Source organism: Rhinoraja longicauda, chromosome 10, assembly GCF_053455715.1.
Source record: "Rhinoraja longicauda isolate Sanriku21f chromosome 10, sRhiLon1.1, whole genome shotgun sequence".
Taxonomy (NCBI): Eukaryota; Metazoa; Chordata; class Chondrichthyes; order Rajiformes; family Arhynchobatidae; genus Rhinoraja; species Rhinoraja longicauda.
In genome coordinates, this window is record NC_135962.1 from 20,176,117 (window position 1) to 20,191,548 (window position 15,432).

The 15,432-nt window shown below is 44.7% G+C and overlaps 1 protein-coding gene across 4 annotated transcripts in view; it reads left to right on the forward strand.

The window, feature by feature from the left end:
• Positions 1-963: 963 nt before the first annotated feature.
• Positions 964-15,432, forward strand: part of plek2 (pleckstrin 2) — a 59,772-nt gene continuing 45,303 nt past the window's right edge. For all 4 annotated transcript variants that reach the window (XR_013547713.1, XM_078406348.1, XM_078406345.1 and 1 more), the window contains exons 1-5: positions 964-1,092; positions 4,619-4,783; positions 5,161-5,342; positions 9,636-9,727; positions 12,120-12,307. Coding sequence is in view for 3 of the 4 variants with exons in the window: in XM_078406348.1 (XP_078262474.1) it covers positions 1,045-1,092; positions 4,619-4,783; positions 5,161-5,342; positions 9,636-9,727; positions 12,120-12,307 (675 nt within the window). In the remaining variant the exon portion in view is untranslated. The remainder of the gene's footprint in view (positions 1,093-4,618; positions 4,784-5,160; positions 5,343-9,635; positions 9,728-12,119; positions 12,308-15,432) is intronic.

Genomic DNA, 15,432 nt, shown 5'->3' on the forward strand with positions numbered 1-15,432 from the left:
CTTGGAAGTCGTCACAAAAAAATAACGATGAGGTAAAACTGAGTGTACACGTGGAACCTAACTTTGATTGCAATTAGTGTTACCCAGGGACAACTTGCAGATGAGAAATAGAAGAGAACTAGATTTAGATCCCGTATAGGAAGGAACTGCAGATGCCGGTTCACATCCGCCCTCGCATCCCATTTTAAATTTTGAGGACCTCCACTCATGTATTCCTCCCCTCTCCCTCTCCCCCTCCCACACCAACCAGACGTCGGCCCAATAGACTGTTCAAGCCCCACCCATGTTTGAACCGTCGCTGTCTGCTGTGCGGCACTTCTAAGTCCTAAAAATCCCAACCCCCATTTCTTCTGAACCACCTGACTCATGAGCCGATCGTCTCACCGCTCTCTCTCTCCCTCTCCCTCTCTCCCTCTCCCCCTCTCCCTCTCTCTCTCTCATACCTTCCACAACCCGAGGTTTACTGACTCCTTCCTGAATCCCAGCAAGACTGCAGTATCATGCGAGATAGACAAGGCTTGTTTTATCATGCGCTTCCCTCGGGGGCCCTCTGCTCAACATTTGGCTGCCCAAAACGTGCATAGGCATCCGATCAACATTGCTTTATCCTGGAGTGGAGAATTTCCAGACATGTCAGAACCTACACAGGAAAACCTGTAGTATGTACATAGCTGCAAATCGACGATCTACCTGCAGCAGATAGTTGAACTGCAAATATCTGATTGTGTCACACACCACAATAACTTTCTCGACTTCTCCCGATGAAGAATGGAGAAACAGTGTGGAGGTCGGGGTACCCTCGTGATCTTTTTATTTTGCCTTTGTGATCTTCACTCGCAGCAGGATTTTTTTTCCTCTTACATTACCTGCTGATCAAATAACCACTTTATAGGCCCCACAGGCAAGGATTACTCAGAATTAGTCATGCTGGGTGCACCCAAGGTGCGGAGGAGGCAGGCGACCTGTCGTCATATTTCCTGAAGTATTTAAAGTTTCACAGTTCAGTGCCGGACGCAGACAGTGTCTGGATATTCGTTCGCCAACATGCAGGGAGAAACGGCTGTAATAAGAGAAGGATTCCTGGTCAAAAGGGTAAGGGAGCCTATTGCCTTTCTGATTACATCCAGTGAAATGCAGCTTGGCGTTTGACATGTACAGTGACAGAGTTAAACGTGAAATAATTGCAACCATGACTGTTTCCAAAGAGTAAAATTGAATGATTTAAAGAAAATCTTCACCACTGTCAACTCTGTACGGATCCATTCGTACTCTCTCTCTTTTCCTCTCTGTTTCTCTTTTTTTCCTCCCAGTCTCTCCTATCCTTGCCATTGGTCTGTCTCTTCAGTTTTGTTTCGTCTCAACATCGCTTATCCCGCTCGCCCTCACTCACAGAGAACCCCACCAAATTTCTAAACGTTAGGAAGTGAATATACTCACCTGATGTTATTTTTCCCTCTTCTCTCTATCCGGGGTGCATCGCCCGCCGATGCCACCTCTGCCTGGGCTAAGGAACTCGTGTGCCATGAGGTTAGATCACGGTTGCCTATCTCCAAGCAGACTTGAAACAGTGCCAATAAAACACGGACGAGTCATTCGAAAAATGCATCTCTTTTGTCAAGGAGGGAGGGGGGTCTTCTATTTATTTATGTTGTCCACCGTTCCCAGTCTAGGGGAGGAGACTGAAGCGAGGTGGCGTGGGCAGTGAGAGGGCCCTGGGGTGAGTTAGCAGCGGGAGAAGGGCCGAGTGGTTTTCTCCCCCTCTGCCGGACTGTTGTAAAACTCCACCATGTCCAGCTCTTCCGACCCCAACACCAGTGGCTCTCGCTGGAAACCCTCGGGAGACGTTGCTCGAGTTATTGTTGTCCTCTTGTCGCAGGGAGGCGTCACCCCCTCCGCTGTCCGAGCCGACCCTGGGGCTGGAGCAACGCCCACACACCGGGGCAGGGCAGAGGGAGCTTGGTGCCTGCGGGCCAGGTGTTAAGGTGCGCACCTGGTGTTGAGGTGCGCACCTGGTGCAAGGGGTGGCTGAACAGCGCTGACCAGACCGGGAGGGAGTGGACAGAAAGTGCTGGTGGAGCTCAGCGGGTCATAGAAACATAGAAAATAGGTGCAGGAGTAGGCCATTCGGCCCTTCGAGCCTGCACCGCCATTCAATATGATCATGGCTGATCATCCAACTCAGTATCCCATACCTGCCTTCTCTCCATACCCCCCTGATCCCTTTAGCCACAAGGGCCACATCTAACTAACTCCCTCTTAAATATAGCCAATGAACTGGCCTCAACTACCTTCGATGGCAGAGAATTCCACAGATTCACCACTCTCTGTGTGAATAAATGTTTTCTTCAGACAGCATCTCTGGAGAACATGGATAGGTGACGTTTAGTGCTTCTTCAGACTTCTTGTAAAAGGAGGGGGGAGGCAGGACAAAGCGTGGCAGGTAATGGGTGAACACAGGGGAGGGAGGAGGGAAGAGGGGGCAGATGCTGAGAACAAAGGGCAGGGTTTATAGCAGAAACTTGAAGAGATGCAAATTGTGAAGTCAGCGGAAGGATTTTAGGCGGAGGGTAGAAATAGGTGCGAGAGGGGAGAGGGTTGTTTGAGTCATACAGTGTGGAAACAGGCCCATCGGCCAACTTGCTCATACCGACCAACATGTCCCATCTACACTCGGCTCACCTGCCTACGTTTGGCCCATATCCCTCTGAACTTGTCCCATCCATGTACCTGCCTAAATGTTTCTTAAACTTTGCTATAGAGTATCTGCCTGAACTAACACCTCTGGCAGCTCATTCCATAAGCCCACCACACTTTGTGTGGAAAAGTTACCCCTCAGATTCCTATATAACCTTTCCCCCTTCACCTTAAGATGTTACCTAAAAGTGGAGATATTTGTTAAACTAGGAGAGGGGGGGAGGGGGGTGCTCTTCATCCAGTGACTTAGGGTCACCTACTCAAAAGGTGAAGATGAGGAAAGGTCACCACCTCCATTCAGCAATATCTAGTCATGGGGGGATTAAAAATAACAGCAGTTTATTACACGTGGTGACAAAAGAAAACTCGTAAAACTATCTGGAATATCCCTTTTCTTGCCATTTGTTATTTATTGTTATTTAGTGGTTCTTCCCTATCGCCGTACCACACAGGCAGTCGGTATCTGTTCAGAATTATTGATAAATTTGATGCTACTTGAGTATATTGCCAATGGATCCGTCCTAGGTTTGTGCGCATGATGATTATAATGAACGCACTGAACACCTTGGAGTGTGATAGACTGACACCCCTCCCCACCACCAGGCCACAGAAGGTGCTTGATGCAAGGTGCTTGACCTCAGGATATGAGGAGCTCATGCGTTTACTCATGGGTGTTCATTGTGTCCATATTCTATCCCACCAGGTCAGGTTATGAGATCTCCCATTAGGGAGTTTAATATTCGGGGGGATGGGGGGGGTTTATATGTTGCCTTAGAGCAGGTTTTGGAAGCAAGAATTGAAACAATTCAACCAAATTTTGTCAGTGCGGCATTGTATGATCTTTGAAGAAGTTCTCCTCAGAAGGATTTTGACCTGAAATGTCACCTATTTCTTTTCTCCAGAGATGCTACCTGACCTGTCCATCTTTGGTGTCAACTAGCATGTGTAGTTCCTACTCGAATTATATGATAATAGACAATAGGTGCATGAGTAGGCCATTCGGCCCTTTGAGCCAGCACCACCATTCAATGTGATCATGGCTGATCATTCACAATCAGTACCCCGTTCCTGCCTTCTCCCCATACCCCCTGACTCTGCTATCCTTAAGAGCTCTATCTAGCTCTCTCTTGAATGCATTAAGAGACTTGGCCTCCACTGCCTTCTGAGGCAGTGAATTCCACAGATTTACAACTCTCTGACTGAAAAGGTTTTTCCTCATCTCCGTGCTAAATGGCCTACCCCTTATACTTAAACTGTGGCCCCTGGTTCTGGACTCCCCCAACATTGGGAACATGTTTCCTGCCTCTAACGTGTCCAACCCCTTAATAATCTTTTATGTTTCGATAAGATCCCCTCTCATTCTTCTAAATTCCAGTGTATACAAGCCTAGTCGCTCCAGTCTTTCAATGTATGTATTCAATTTATTTCCGTGGGTAATTGTGAAGTCCAACCTATTTGTGTTTCGGTATGAATAGCCCTCTGGCTGATTATCAACAGAACCAATCTGTCAGATTGCAACCTGTTTTAAAAATTCATTCAAAGGCCCCTTGGATCCTTATGGTGTGCCTGGTTGACTTTCATATGCAAAGAGCCAAAATTGCCTCCATAGTGCAGTGACCGAACCTTTTTAAGATCAATTTATTTTGAGTTAAATACATTCTTGCTTCAGCATGGCTACACAACAGACACCAGGCTAAGACCTCAAACTATTTGAAAGCAAACTAGTTCAAGTATGTTTGAACATAACACCACAAAGAATATTCCATTCGTCTTCACAATTATAAATAATACCCAATAAAGGGAGCTTGTTTTATCTGTCAAAGTTAATACTTTTTACTAAAAAATCCTATGATGCCATTTAAGGGTGTTTCTGCTATTTATAATTTATATATAGGGTGCTTTAATACGATTCATTTAATTTAAGGGTCATGTTGTTCATAACTGGAAAGCACGGTGGTTTGTATTATACAAGGATCAACTTCTCTACCATAAAATTGAAGGAGGAAAGAAGGAATCTCGTCCCAGAGGCATCATTTCTTTAGTAGGATGTACTGTTCACTGTCCCTGCCTGGATTATGAAAATAGGCCGGTAAGAATGTTAAAGCAAGTTTCTTAAATTTTATGCTTGTACATTTGTTTCTTGCAACTCCATAATTTTGCAATACAATTTAAGATTGAGCAATTTCTTTCTGATACTCTGCATTGTTATTTAGTTTGCAATTAGAATATGCTCTCTCAGCCTGCAGCATTCCAACTGCGGCCTCTGCTGAGATTTATTTTAAAGACATTAATAAAGCATTGAGTCTGGGAGCTGTTCGATCCATTTGGCTTTGTTCTACATGTTGCTGTCCACCTGAGGGATATCAGTTTTGTAACATTTTAAGGAATGCAGATTTTGCAGAATCAGTACAATTTTGGCAAAGGAAAATAACTTGCAAAGATCTGGTTACCTGTTTATTTTGACAGCTGGCGATAAAACTGAAGGCAAAGAATTCTGTTGAGCATTTCCTTGAAGCTTCCTGTCGCGAGGAGCGAGATTCGTGGGCTAAAGATATTAATGTTGTGATCAGGGCTATTAACCCAGAGCATCAAAAGCAACTGTGCTCTTCTGACACGTCCTTCGAAATATCAGCAAAAATTTGCTTGAGGTAAGTGTCATTGTTCTGATTATTGGCCATCAAGTATGTCTTGTTTCTATCTTTCTATTACCAAGAATTTTCTGCTTTCTGTTGTGAAGCTGCTAACTCATTCTGGACCCTCGGCCAAATGCCAGTCTTTCTGTGTAAGGTAGACAGTGAAGGCCAGGTAACCATTATCCAAATGGAACACCAAGGATAGGTTATTTGCCAATGGGAAGAAGTTACTATACCACAACTCCACAGATTTACTCCTTATCCAATATTCTTTTGGAAGTTGCTGTTGAATCTCCTTCCTCCATGCTTTCAGACAATGGATTTCAGATCAATTACTACCCTCCAGGTTAATTGTAGCAAACCTAATGTCACCCTGGGTCAGATTACCAAGCGATTGTAGTCCGGACATCAAGACAGGCGTAATTATAGTTTGCATTGGTCTTACCATCTCAACAATCATGCAGATCAAAGAAATATTTGCAATAGTGAAAATATAGAAGTACTTTACCTGTTTTCACCCTAAAATGCTGTGAATTGTGCAAGGTCTATTTTAGAATGGTAGTGTTAACTTGTTCTCTGTTTTGCATTTAACAGCAGGTAAAGTCCCTTTTAATGTATGCCAAGGGCAGCAGAAATCCAGAAACTAGTTTGTGTCAGCTTATTAGAACAATGAAAGTGAAAAAGCAGAAACAAAGAATACAAATGCTGATCAATACACAAAAGGACACAAAGTACTGGATTAATTCAATGGGTCAGGCAGCATCTCTGGGGAACATGGATAGATGACGTTTTGGGTCAAGACCTTTCTTAAGATCGGTTCCATTTGGCTATCAGAAAAAAAAAACCTGCCTGTGTCCACCTATTACCTGCCATGCTTTGTACTGCCCCTCCCCTTTTCCAGCTTTCTCCATCTCCCCATCAATCATTCTGCAGAAAGGTCTCGACCCGAATCATCACCTTCTCCAGAGATGCTGCCAGTCCTGCTGAGTTACTCCGGCACTGTGTCCAAAATTAAAAAGGTCCTTGGTGCCTTAGGCCATTACATTTCACAAATCCTTACTGTTCGAAACGTTAGATCACATTTCCGAGTCAATGCCCCCTTGTTCGAGTCCCTCCAGGTCAGGGAAACAGTCTTCCTGTCAAGCTTGCTCACAATTTAATGCTTCAATTAAATTATGTTTATTCTTAAACTGCTGAAAGTATATGTCACACTACTCGGGTTTTGTCACTTCACTGGAATTAATCTAATGAACCAGGCAAATATGTCCACCCTTGGGAACAGATCCTCAAAACTGTACATTTATTCCAAGTATTATCTCATCAAAACCCTATATAATCAATTACAAGTCACCTGAATTCCGAACCTATTGGCAGTAAAACCAATAATCTGCTTTCCTTGTAACTTGCTGTACCTTAATGTTATGTTCCTGAGTGTTAAGTGCAAGGGCACTTAATCCTCCGATTGTGACCATGTTATAATTTTACACTTTTTTAAAAACGTTTTTATGATTTCTTATCATGGTAAATAACATAAAGTCGTCGTCTTGTCATCACAGCTCGCTTTCTAATCTAGCTTTGTGCTCTTAACAAATCCATCTGACTCCCTTCTATTTGGAGACCACCAACTCGAAAGTGTTCAGTATAATCCTGCTCTCAATTTATATTTTAACTTTAACGATAGTAATATAGCCTTTATCGATAATAATATATTATCTCTGATTCAGAGACTCTATTTTACGAAGGGTTTTTGAACATCCAGAACGTAGTAATCGTTGGTTCCTCCTTATCTATCCTATTAATAATAATAATAATAATAATTCATTTATTTTATATAGCGCCTTATCGGGTGCTCAAAGCGCTTTACAAAAACAATCAACATAAAAACAAACAAACTATCCTAACGGAAAAGCGGCGAATAAACAACGCCAGCGTCCTCTCACGTCAGGGTCCGGCAGTAGACAACAAAAAGCACAGGACACACAGATACAATTTTTACACAAACAGCCATCACAGTGATTGCTCTAGGCACACCCTCACTGTGATGGAAGGCAAAGTCTTATCTCCTCCTCATTCTTCTCCCGTGGCGCCACGAGGTGATCGAGGCTCCCAACTTTTTGAAGCCCCCACCGGGCGATGGAAAGTCCCAGGGCCGAGCCGAGCAGGCCGATGAAAGTCCTGAGCCCCCACCGGGCGATGGAAAGTCCCAGGGCCGAGCCGAGCAGGCCGATGAAAGTCCTGAGCCCCCACCGGGCGATGGAAAGTGCTGCGGCCGAGCCACGCAGGGTGATGAAGGGCCTGCGAGCGGGTCGATCGTACCTCGCGCTTCGGGGCGGTCGAAGCTGCTACGGCTGGAGCTCCCAAAAACCGGTCGCCAGCCAGGGACCTGCGAACTCCCGATGTTGCGGTCTGCAGGGCCCACGGCCGAAGCCTCCGAGATGGTAAGTCCAGGCCCTGCGACCGGAGTCTTCAAGGTCGATTCCAGCTGGAGGCCGCCGACTCCATGATGTTAGGCCGTAGCGCGAACGGAGATACGACACGGTAAAGGTCGCATCTCCGTTGAGGAAGAGATTAGAAAAAAAGGTTTCCCCCAGCCCCCCCACCACCCCCCCCACATACACAGAGTTAAAAATAGAACAAAACGTACATTAAACGATGACAATAGACAAAAAACAAAAAAAAGACAGAGAGACTGCCGGTGAGCCGCAGCTGCAGAACACAGCCACGCCCCTTTAATAACATCCTCAAAGGTAATATGCTGGATTGGTCAAGCAACAAATGCTTTTATTACCACTATTTATTGACTCTGCTTTCACATAACATCATTTATTGTTCCTACTTCTACAATAGTAGATTCCAAAACTTCCCCAACTAGCTGATATCAAACTAAATTGCCTGTGGTTTCCTGTTTTCTCCTCTCTCCTGTCTGCCTTGAACAGCAGTGTTACATTTGCTGCCTTCCAATCCACTGAAGCTATTCTAGAATCCAAGGAAATGTGAAAGGATCCTGACCCACGCATCCACCGTCTCTGCAGCCACTGTGTTTAAAACGCCAATTTGTAGGCCATTGCAACTATGGGATTTATCAATTCTTAATCCCATTAATTTGTCCAATTTTTCTAATTAATACCTGAAGCATGTTACCAAACAATTCATTTGTTCAATATTTAAAAACATGTATTTGGTGCAATAAGAAGGAAATAAAGTAAGAGGGATGAACAAGGAACTGCAGATGCAAAAAAGGACTCAAAGTGCTGGAGTAATTCAGCAGGTCAGGTAACATCACTGGAGAACATGGATAGGTGATGTTTTGGGTCAAGACCCTTCTTCAGATGGGCAGGTAATAAAGTAAAGTTGAGGCCAATTGCAAGTGTGGGTGAGGGAGGCCCAGAGCTACAAGAGGAACAGAGGCCTGCAGCTACCAGCACATGGTGGAGAGTGTATATTGAGGGCATGGAAGGAGAACTGTTGTGCTAAACTGCATTCAGTGTAGGTACCAGCAATCCTGGTTGGACCCAAACTGGGTGGCCTAGTGATGGAGCTGGAAGCCAGATGGCAGCACAGTCAATTGTTGAGGAAGCACACATGGCTGTGGCAGTGAGTCTGAATTAGAACTTCGAGCAGGAATCACAAAGAGAAGGTCTCGCAGAACCCCTGTCGGATAGACGAACGGGACTTCTTCATAGTAGGCATACCTTGAGTAGATTTTGCAGTGGAGCATTAAAAATAAACTATAGAAAAGGGATATACAAGGAACAAGATACGATAAGTAAATTGGATTTTTCAGATCTGCTGTTAAATTAACATACTTTTAGCACCATATTAACTATTAAAAACATGACGAATGAAGGAGATGTTCAAATTAATCCAATCTGACTATATTATCCTGGGTGTTTATACATGTACATGCTACTGGTGTAGCAAAACAGAGATCAAGATTAATAATGCAAAGATCTAGGTGAATAACCCAGAGAACTGGAGGTCAAATTTCACCAAGGCAGTTTGAGAGGTTACTTTTTTTTTTTTTTAATGCTAATATCAGTAAGATGACCATTAATTTGCTGCACTTGCTAAAACCTAGTTTTTTTTCCCCTCAAGGAAATGAACTGTATATATCTTGTGCGGGGTGGCCAGTGTGTAGTTCCACACCCACTCCTTCAATGTGTTGCCAAACCCAACATGGGTTGGGCAACACATTGGTTTCCCAACATTACGTGGCTAATGGAAAGGGACATTTAATAGCTTGCCAGCAACAACTGCATTGGGGATGTGTAAATAAGTTTAAAAAAACACAATCTCTTTAACTTGCAGTCACGTAATTAAGGAGATGCAAGAAACCAACAGTGGGATCAAGGAGATGACAAATGGTGAATATGGGAACACCTACAAACAATGCTTCACCGGTAAGTTAGAGTGCACCTGAAGAATTAAACCTTGTTCTTTAACAATGAATAAGTGTGCACTTCATTGTAGGTCCCCCAAACACAAGAAATAACCTGCTTTCATCCATTGTGTCTCATCTGCAGATAATGTGAAATGCCTTCAGCAAATTATCTTTTAATCTCCTCTGCACTGGCAATAATACCTCCAATTTTTCCATGTCATTTTCATTTCAAGTTTTCACGCCAAGCAGCCATTCACTTAATCTGAGCTGTTTGCACACTTTCCCAACACTGTGGAATGCAAAGCAGCACAAAATACTCCAATTGTGGTTCCATTTGGGTTTTAGAAATATAGCATGGAAACAGGCCCTTTGGCCCACAGAGTCTGCTCCGACCAGTGATCACCTGTACAGTAGTTCTATCCTATACACGAGGGACAATTTACAGACGCCAATTATTCTATAAACCTGCACGTGTACGGAATATGGGGGGAAACCGGAGCACCCAGAGAAAACTCACGCAGTCATAGGAAGAACCTACAAACTCCATACAGACAGCACCCGAGGTTAAGAGCGAACCGAGTCTCAAGGCAGCTACTCTATCGCTGCGCCACTGTGCCGCCTTTGATGGAATCAAATATCGCACCTTATTATATCTTGTATTATTAAGCAAAAGGAACAGCTCCATTAAAATCACTGGCTATAATATTTAAATTGGATCTCACAACCTATAGTTTCACAAGGCTAAGCCATTGAACATTAAAAAAAATTCTTATATATATATATAGAGAGAGAGAGAGAGAGCAAGGCCATTTGGCCCATTGAGCCCATGCTGGCCATCCCATTGTACCTGCTCTATTTCCCTGTGACCTATTCTCTCCTCCGTCCATTCTTCAAAGGAAACAAAAATGCGCATTCAAAATGTACATGATTAGGGAGGACAACAATGTTTATCAGTCATCTTTGTGGTGATTTTCTTGGCTCCATTGATTCAGTTTATATATATTTTTTAAACAATACACGGAAGTTCATGTGTGTTAATTCGTTTTCACTCTTGGTGGACTCTGTTTAAGATAAAAAATCATGTATTGTAACCCAGTACCCAGGAGGAGAATATGTGTCGTTTTGAAACATAATAAATATTTAAAATCCTGCTCAAATGAGTGAAACAGATGTCTTTAGTGGTGGAAAGGAGGCTCGTGTGAAATAGGGGTAAAAAAAGAATGAGTGATACCGATTAAAAACAAAATAGGTTGGGATCATCTTGATGAAGCTTGGATCCCTTTCATTGCCCTGTGGGCTGGGGTTCCTGACACCCTGCTTCTGTCTCTGAACCCGGTCCTCGCTGGGGAATGAATTTGAATGTCAACATGCCCTTCGACCACAGATACCTCTGTATTTCGCCTGTTGTGTCTGCAGTGTTGCCAGGCAGCTTGTTTGGATTCAGCTAGTTGCCCTTTGCCAACTCCTGTTGCTCTGAGAACCTAATTTTTTTTTGGGTGGAGGAGGAGCAAAAACAAATGCTTGAAAAGACTGGCACTGGATTTGCTCAGACAAAAGCCCAGCATGTCGGTGGTATATGACGGACATGGGTTCTGTAAACACTTGTGTCCTAGTTCATTTCAGTGTAACTTTATTCCACTTTACTAAAACATTACAAGAAAAAGCAGGAGCATGAAGCTGCTTAACAGTGGTTTTCTCATTCCAATTTAAGTCAATGTAATCTGAAAATGTAAGATCTGAATTTGTAGGCATTCTGTAGGAGTCTGTCATTAAAACATTGTGATAGAATTTTTCGTCATTGCATAGGAGGCCATTTGGCCTATTGGGTCCATGCTGGCTCCGAGGAGAGCAATCCTCTCATTCCCATTTCCCCCTCCTTACTCCCCTGTACACCTACAACATATTTGGTTTGTTAAGAAGAGAGAGTGCAAACTTGGCATTTGAGTTCAGGATCAAACCCATGCCACTGGAACTATGAAGTGATGGCACTAACTTGTGCGCCTCCATGCCACCTCTACGGGAATAAGAAGATACTATTAATCCACCTTTAAATAGATTTTCCAGCCTTTGATCGCTAAAGGAATAATATTTCTTGGAGGGTATGAGAATTGTCAGCCTCTGCAATATTTGAACAGAGCATTTCCCTTGCAACCATTGAGGAAAAGTCTGAACCTCCTTTAAAGGTGAGGGAGCAAGAAAATCTCTCGGTGCTTTTCCATCTGAAATAGACATTGAAATACTGGCACTGCAGAATTTCCTCCTAACTCGTCTTACAAATGTTTGGGGTCATGATCCCATGCACCTTGAAGTTGGGGAGTTGGGGAGTGAAGTTGGGGAGTTTTGATCCTTTATTGAATGTGTTGCTATCTTTGTTAGCCTCAAGAATCTTCTTATTTTATTTTTGGCTACAGGCTCGACAGTTATTGACTGGCTGGTGTCCAAAAAAGTTGCCCATTCCCGATCAGATGCCGTCACTGTTGCCTCTCTTCTCATCGAAGATGATATGATCAAGCCTGTTGGAGATAAAAGCACAAAAGCCAGGTGGAATATCGTCAGCACAGAGCAGTTCCTCGATGATTCAACAGCGCTGTATTGTTTTGTAAGTCTCCTGCATTGCAGCAATTGTAATGGTTTCATGCACAAGCATCTTCTCCTCCTCTGCAGTGTTTTGTTATTGCTCCTGTGTCTGTCACAAAGTAAGAATACCAGCCCACCAAGTTCCCAGAATGAGGCACAAATCTCTCGGACACTGCTGCTGGAGAATGTTGAGCTTTATAGTTAGTCATACAGCATGGAAACAGGCCCTTCAGCTCAGCTTACCCACACTGATCAAGGAGCCCCATCTACACTAGTCCCACTTGCTCATGTTTGGTCAATATCTCTCTAAACCTTACATAATAAAAAGGGAATGCAGATGCTACTTTATACCAAAGATAGACACAAAATGCTGGAGTAACTCAGCAGATCAAGCAAAATCTCTGGAAAAATGGATGTGATGTTTTAGGTTGGGCCTGAAGAAGGGTCCCGACCCGAAATGTCCCCAATCTATTTTCTCTAGAGATACTGCCCGATCCACTGAGTTACTCCAGCATTATGTGTCTGTCCTCTAAACCATTCCTATGCATGTACCAATCCAAGTGTCTTTTAAATGTTATTATAGTTTCTGCCTCAACTGCCCCCTCAGGCAGTTCATTCCATATAGCCACCACCTTCTATGTGGAAAAAGTTACCCAATATATTCCTATTCAATCTTTCTCCTCTCACCTTAAACCTGTGTCCACTGGTCTTGATTCCCCATCTCTGCGTAAAAGGCTCTATGCATCTACCCTATCTATTCCCCTTATGAGCTTGTACACCTCCATAAGATCACCTCTCATTCTCCTATGCTTCAAGGAATACAGTCCTAGTTTGTCCAACCCTATAGCTCAGGCCCTCAAGCCTTGGCAACATCCTTGTAAATCTTCTCTGCACTCTTTTCAGCAAAACAACATCTTTCCTTAAGTAGTTGCAATCATATCTTGAGCCCTTGCTCCACTGTATCAATGACTATCGGTGAGACGAAATGCAGGGTTGGCGATCGTTTTGCTGAACACCTCAGCTCAATCTGCCTAGGCCTACGAGATCTCCCGGTTGCTAAACACTTTAACTCCCCCTCTCATTCCCACACTGAACTTTCCGTCCTGGACCTCCTCGACTGTTAGAGCGAGGCCCAAGACAAATTGGGGGAACAGCACCTCATATTTCGATTGGGCAGCTTACAACCCAGCAGTATGAATTTTGATTTCTCGAGCTGAGAAAACACGATCTGCCACAGGCATTGATGGTCCAGTTTTATACTGCCATCATAGAGTCTGTCCTCACCTTCTCCATCATGGTCTGGTTTGGCTCAGCCACCAAGCATTACATCCAGAGGCTGCAGCGCATCGTTCGATCAGCCGAGAAGGTTGTTGGCTGCAACCTTCCCCCCCCCATCGACGAACTGTACACTGCAAGGGCCAGGAAGCGAGCGGGTAAGAGCATCTCTGACCCCTCTCACCCTGGCCACAAACTCTTTGAAGCACTTCCCTCTGGAAGGTGACTCCGGACTGTCAAAGCTGCCACAGTTAGACATTAAAAGCAGCTTTTTTCTACGAGCAGTAGCTCTACTCAACAGCGAAAAGTCTAGCCTCCTGTTTTATTTGTAATTGTCTACTCTATATCGTGTTGTTACTTGCAAGCAAAGCACCAAGGTAAATTCCTTGTATGTATACATACTTGGCTAATAAAATGTATTCAATTCAATTCAAGTAACCCTTGCTTTCCCTCTCTCTCCATCCTTCCCCCACCCTACGTCTCTGACTAGTTTCACTGACTCGATTAATTTTGCTGTTTGTATGGCCTAGTTGTCACTGTCCCCTCAGCTAACAATGATCCATTCTACATTTCCTTGATTATAGTCTGCTTTGATCTGTTGCTTTCACACCTTACTCTTCCACATAACACTAGTCTCCCTCTCCCCTGACTCTGTTTGAAGAAGGGCCTCAACACAAAACTTCACCTGTTCCTTTTCTCCAGAGATGCTGCCTATCCCGCTGAATTGCTCCAGCATTTTGTGTCTATCTTTGAGGGGCAACCTAAGTTGGTGGTGCATCCTGATGTAATTAATTCCTCAATTCTGATATATTTGTTGGCTGCAACCTATTCCATGAACATTGATATACAGGTAACTGTTGGTGAGGAGTTAGAATATCCAGCCTGTTGAACTTTACGAATAATTGATAGTCACATTCCGGAAGTGGCGGCGCCTAACGGCAGCGGCTCACTAGCAGTCTGTTCGTCTTTTTTCCTTTTTTTTTTTGTTGTGTGTCGGTGTTGGGATGGTTTTTATATATTTTTTTGGTTGTGTATGTGTGGGAGGGGGTGGTGGTGTGGGGGGGGGGGGGGAACTTTTCTCTTCCTCACGGCGCGGGGTGCGGCTCGGCTGCGGGGCCTAACATCGCCCGGTGCGGCTTGGCCGCTGGACTTTACATCGCCCGGTGCGGCTTGGCCGCTGGACTTTACATCGCCCGGTGCAGCTCGGCCGCGGGACTTAACATCGCCCGGTGCGGCTCGGCCGCGGGACTTTACATCGCTGGTGCGGCTCGATTGCGGGACTTAACATCGCCCGGTGCAGCTCGGCTGCGGGACTTAACATCGCCCGGTGCGGCTCAGCTGCGGGTCTTTTCATCGCTGGTGCGGCTCGACTGCGGGACTTAACATCGCCCGGTGCGGCTCGGCCACGGGACTTTACATCGCCCGGTGCGGCTCGGCCACGGGACTTAACATCGCTGGTGCGGCTCGACCACGGGACTTTACATCGCCCGGTGCGGCTCGGCCACTGGACTTAGCTGCGCAAGGCTTGGTCGCGGGCCTTTCATCGCCCGGTTCGGCCGCGGGACGTTTCAGCACCCGGTGCGGGGACTGTGCGGGTCGGTCGGGGACGAGCTGTCTGTCCGTGGGCGTGGGGAAGAGAGTGGAAGTTTTGTTGCCTCCATCACAGTGAGGGGGTGTTTGGAGTCACTGTGATGGACGTTTGTGTTGGGGTTATGTGTCTTGTGTTCTTTTTTTCTATGACTGCTATGTAGTTTCGTTCGGTACTTCGGTGCCGAACGACAAATAAAGCTCTGTTATACCTGTTATACATGTCCCAAACTCTTTCTTCTTTGACCTCTAATATTTCTTGTGGCTTTGTGTGTATCAAAGATT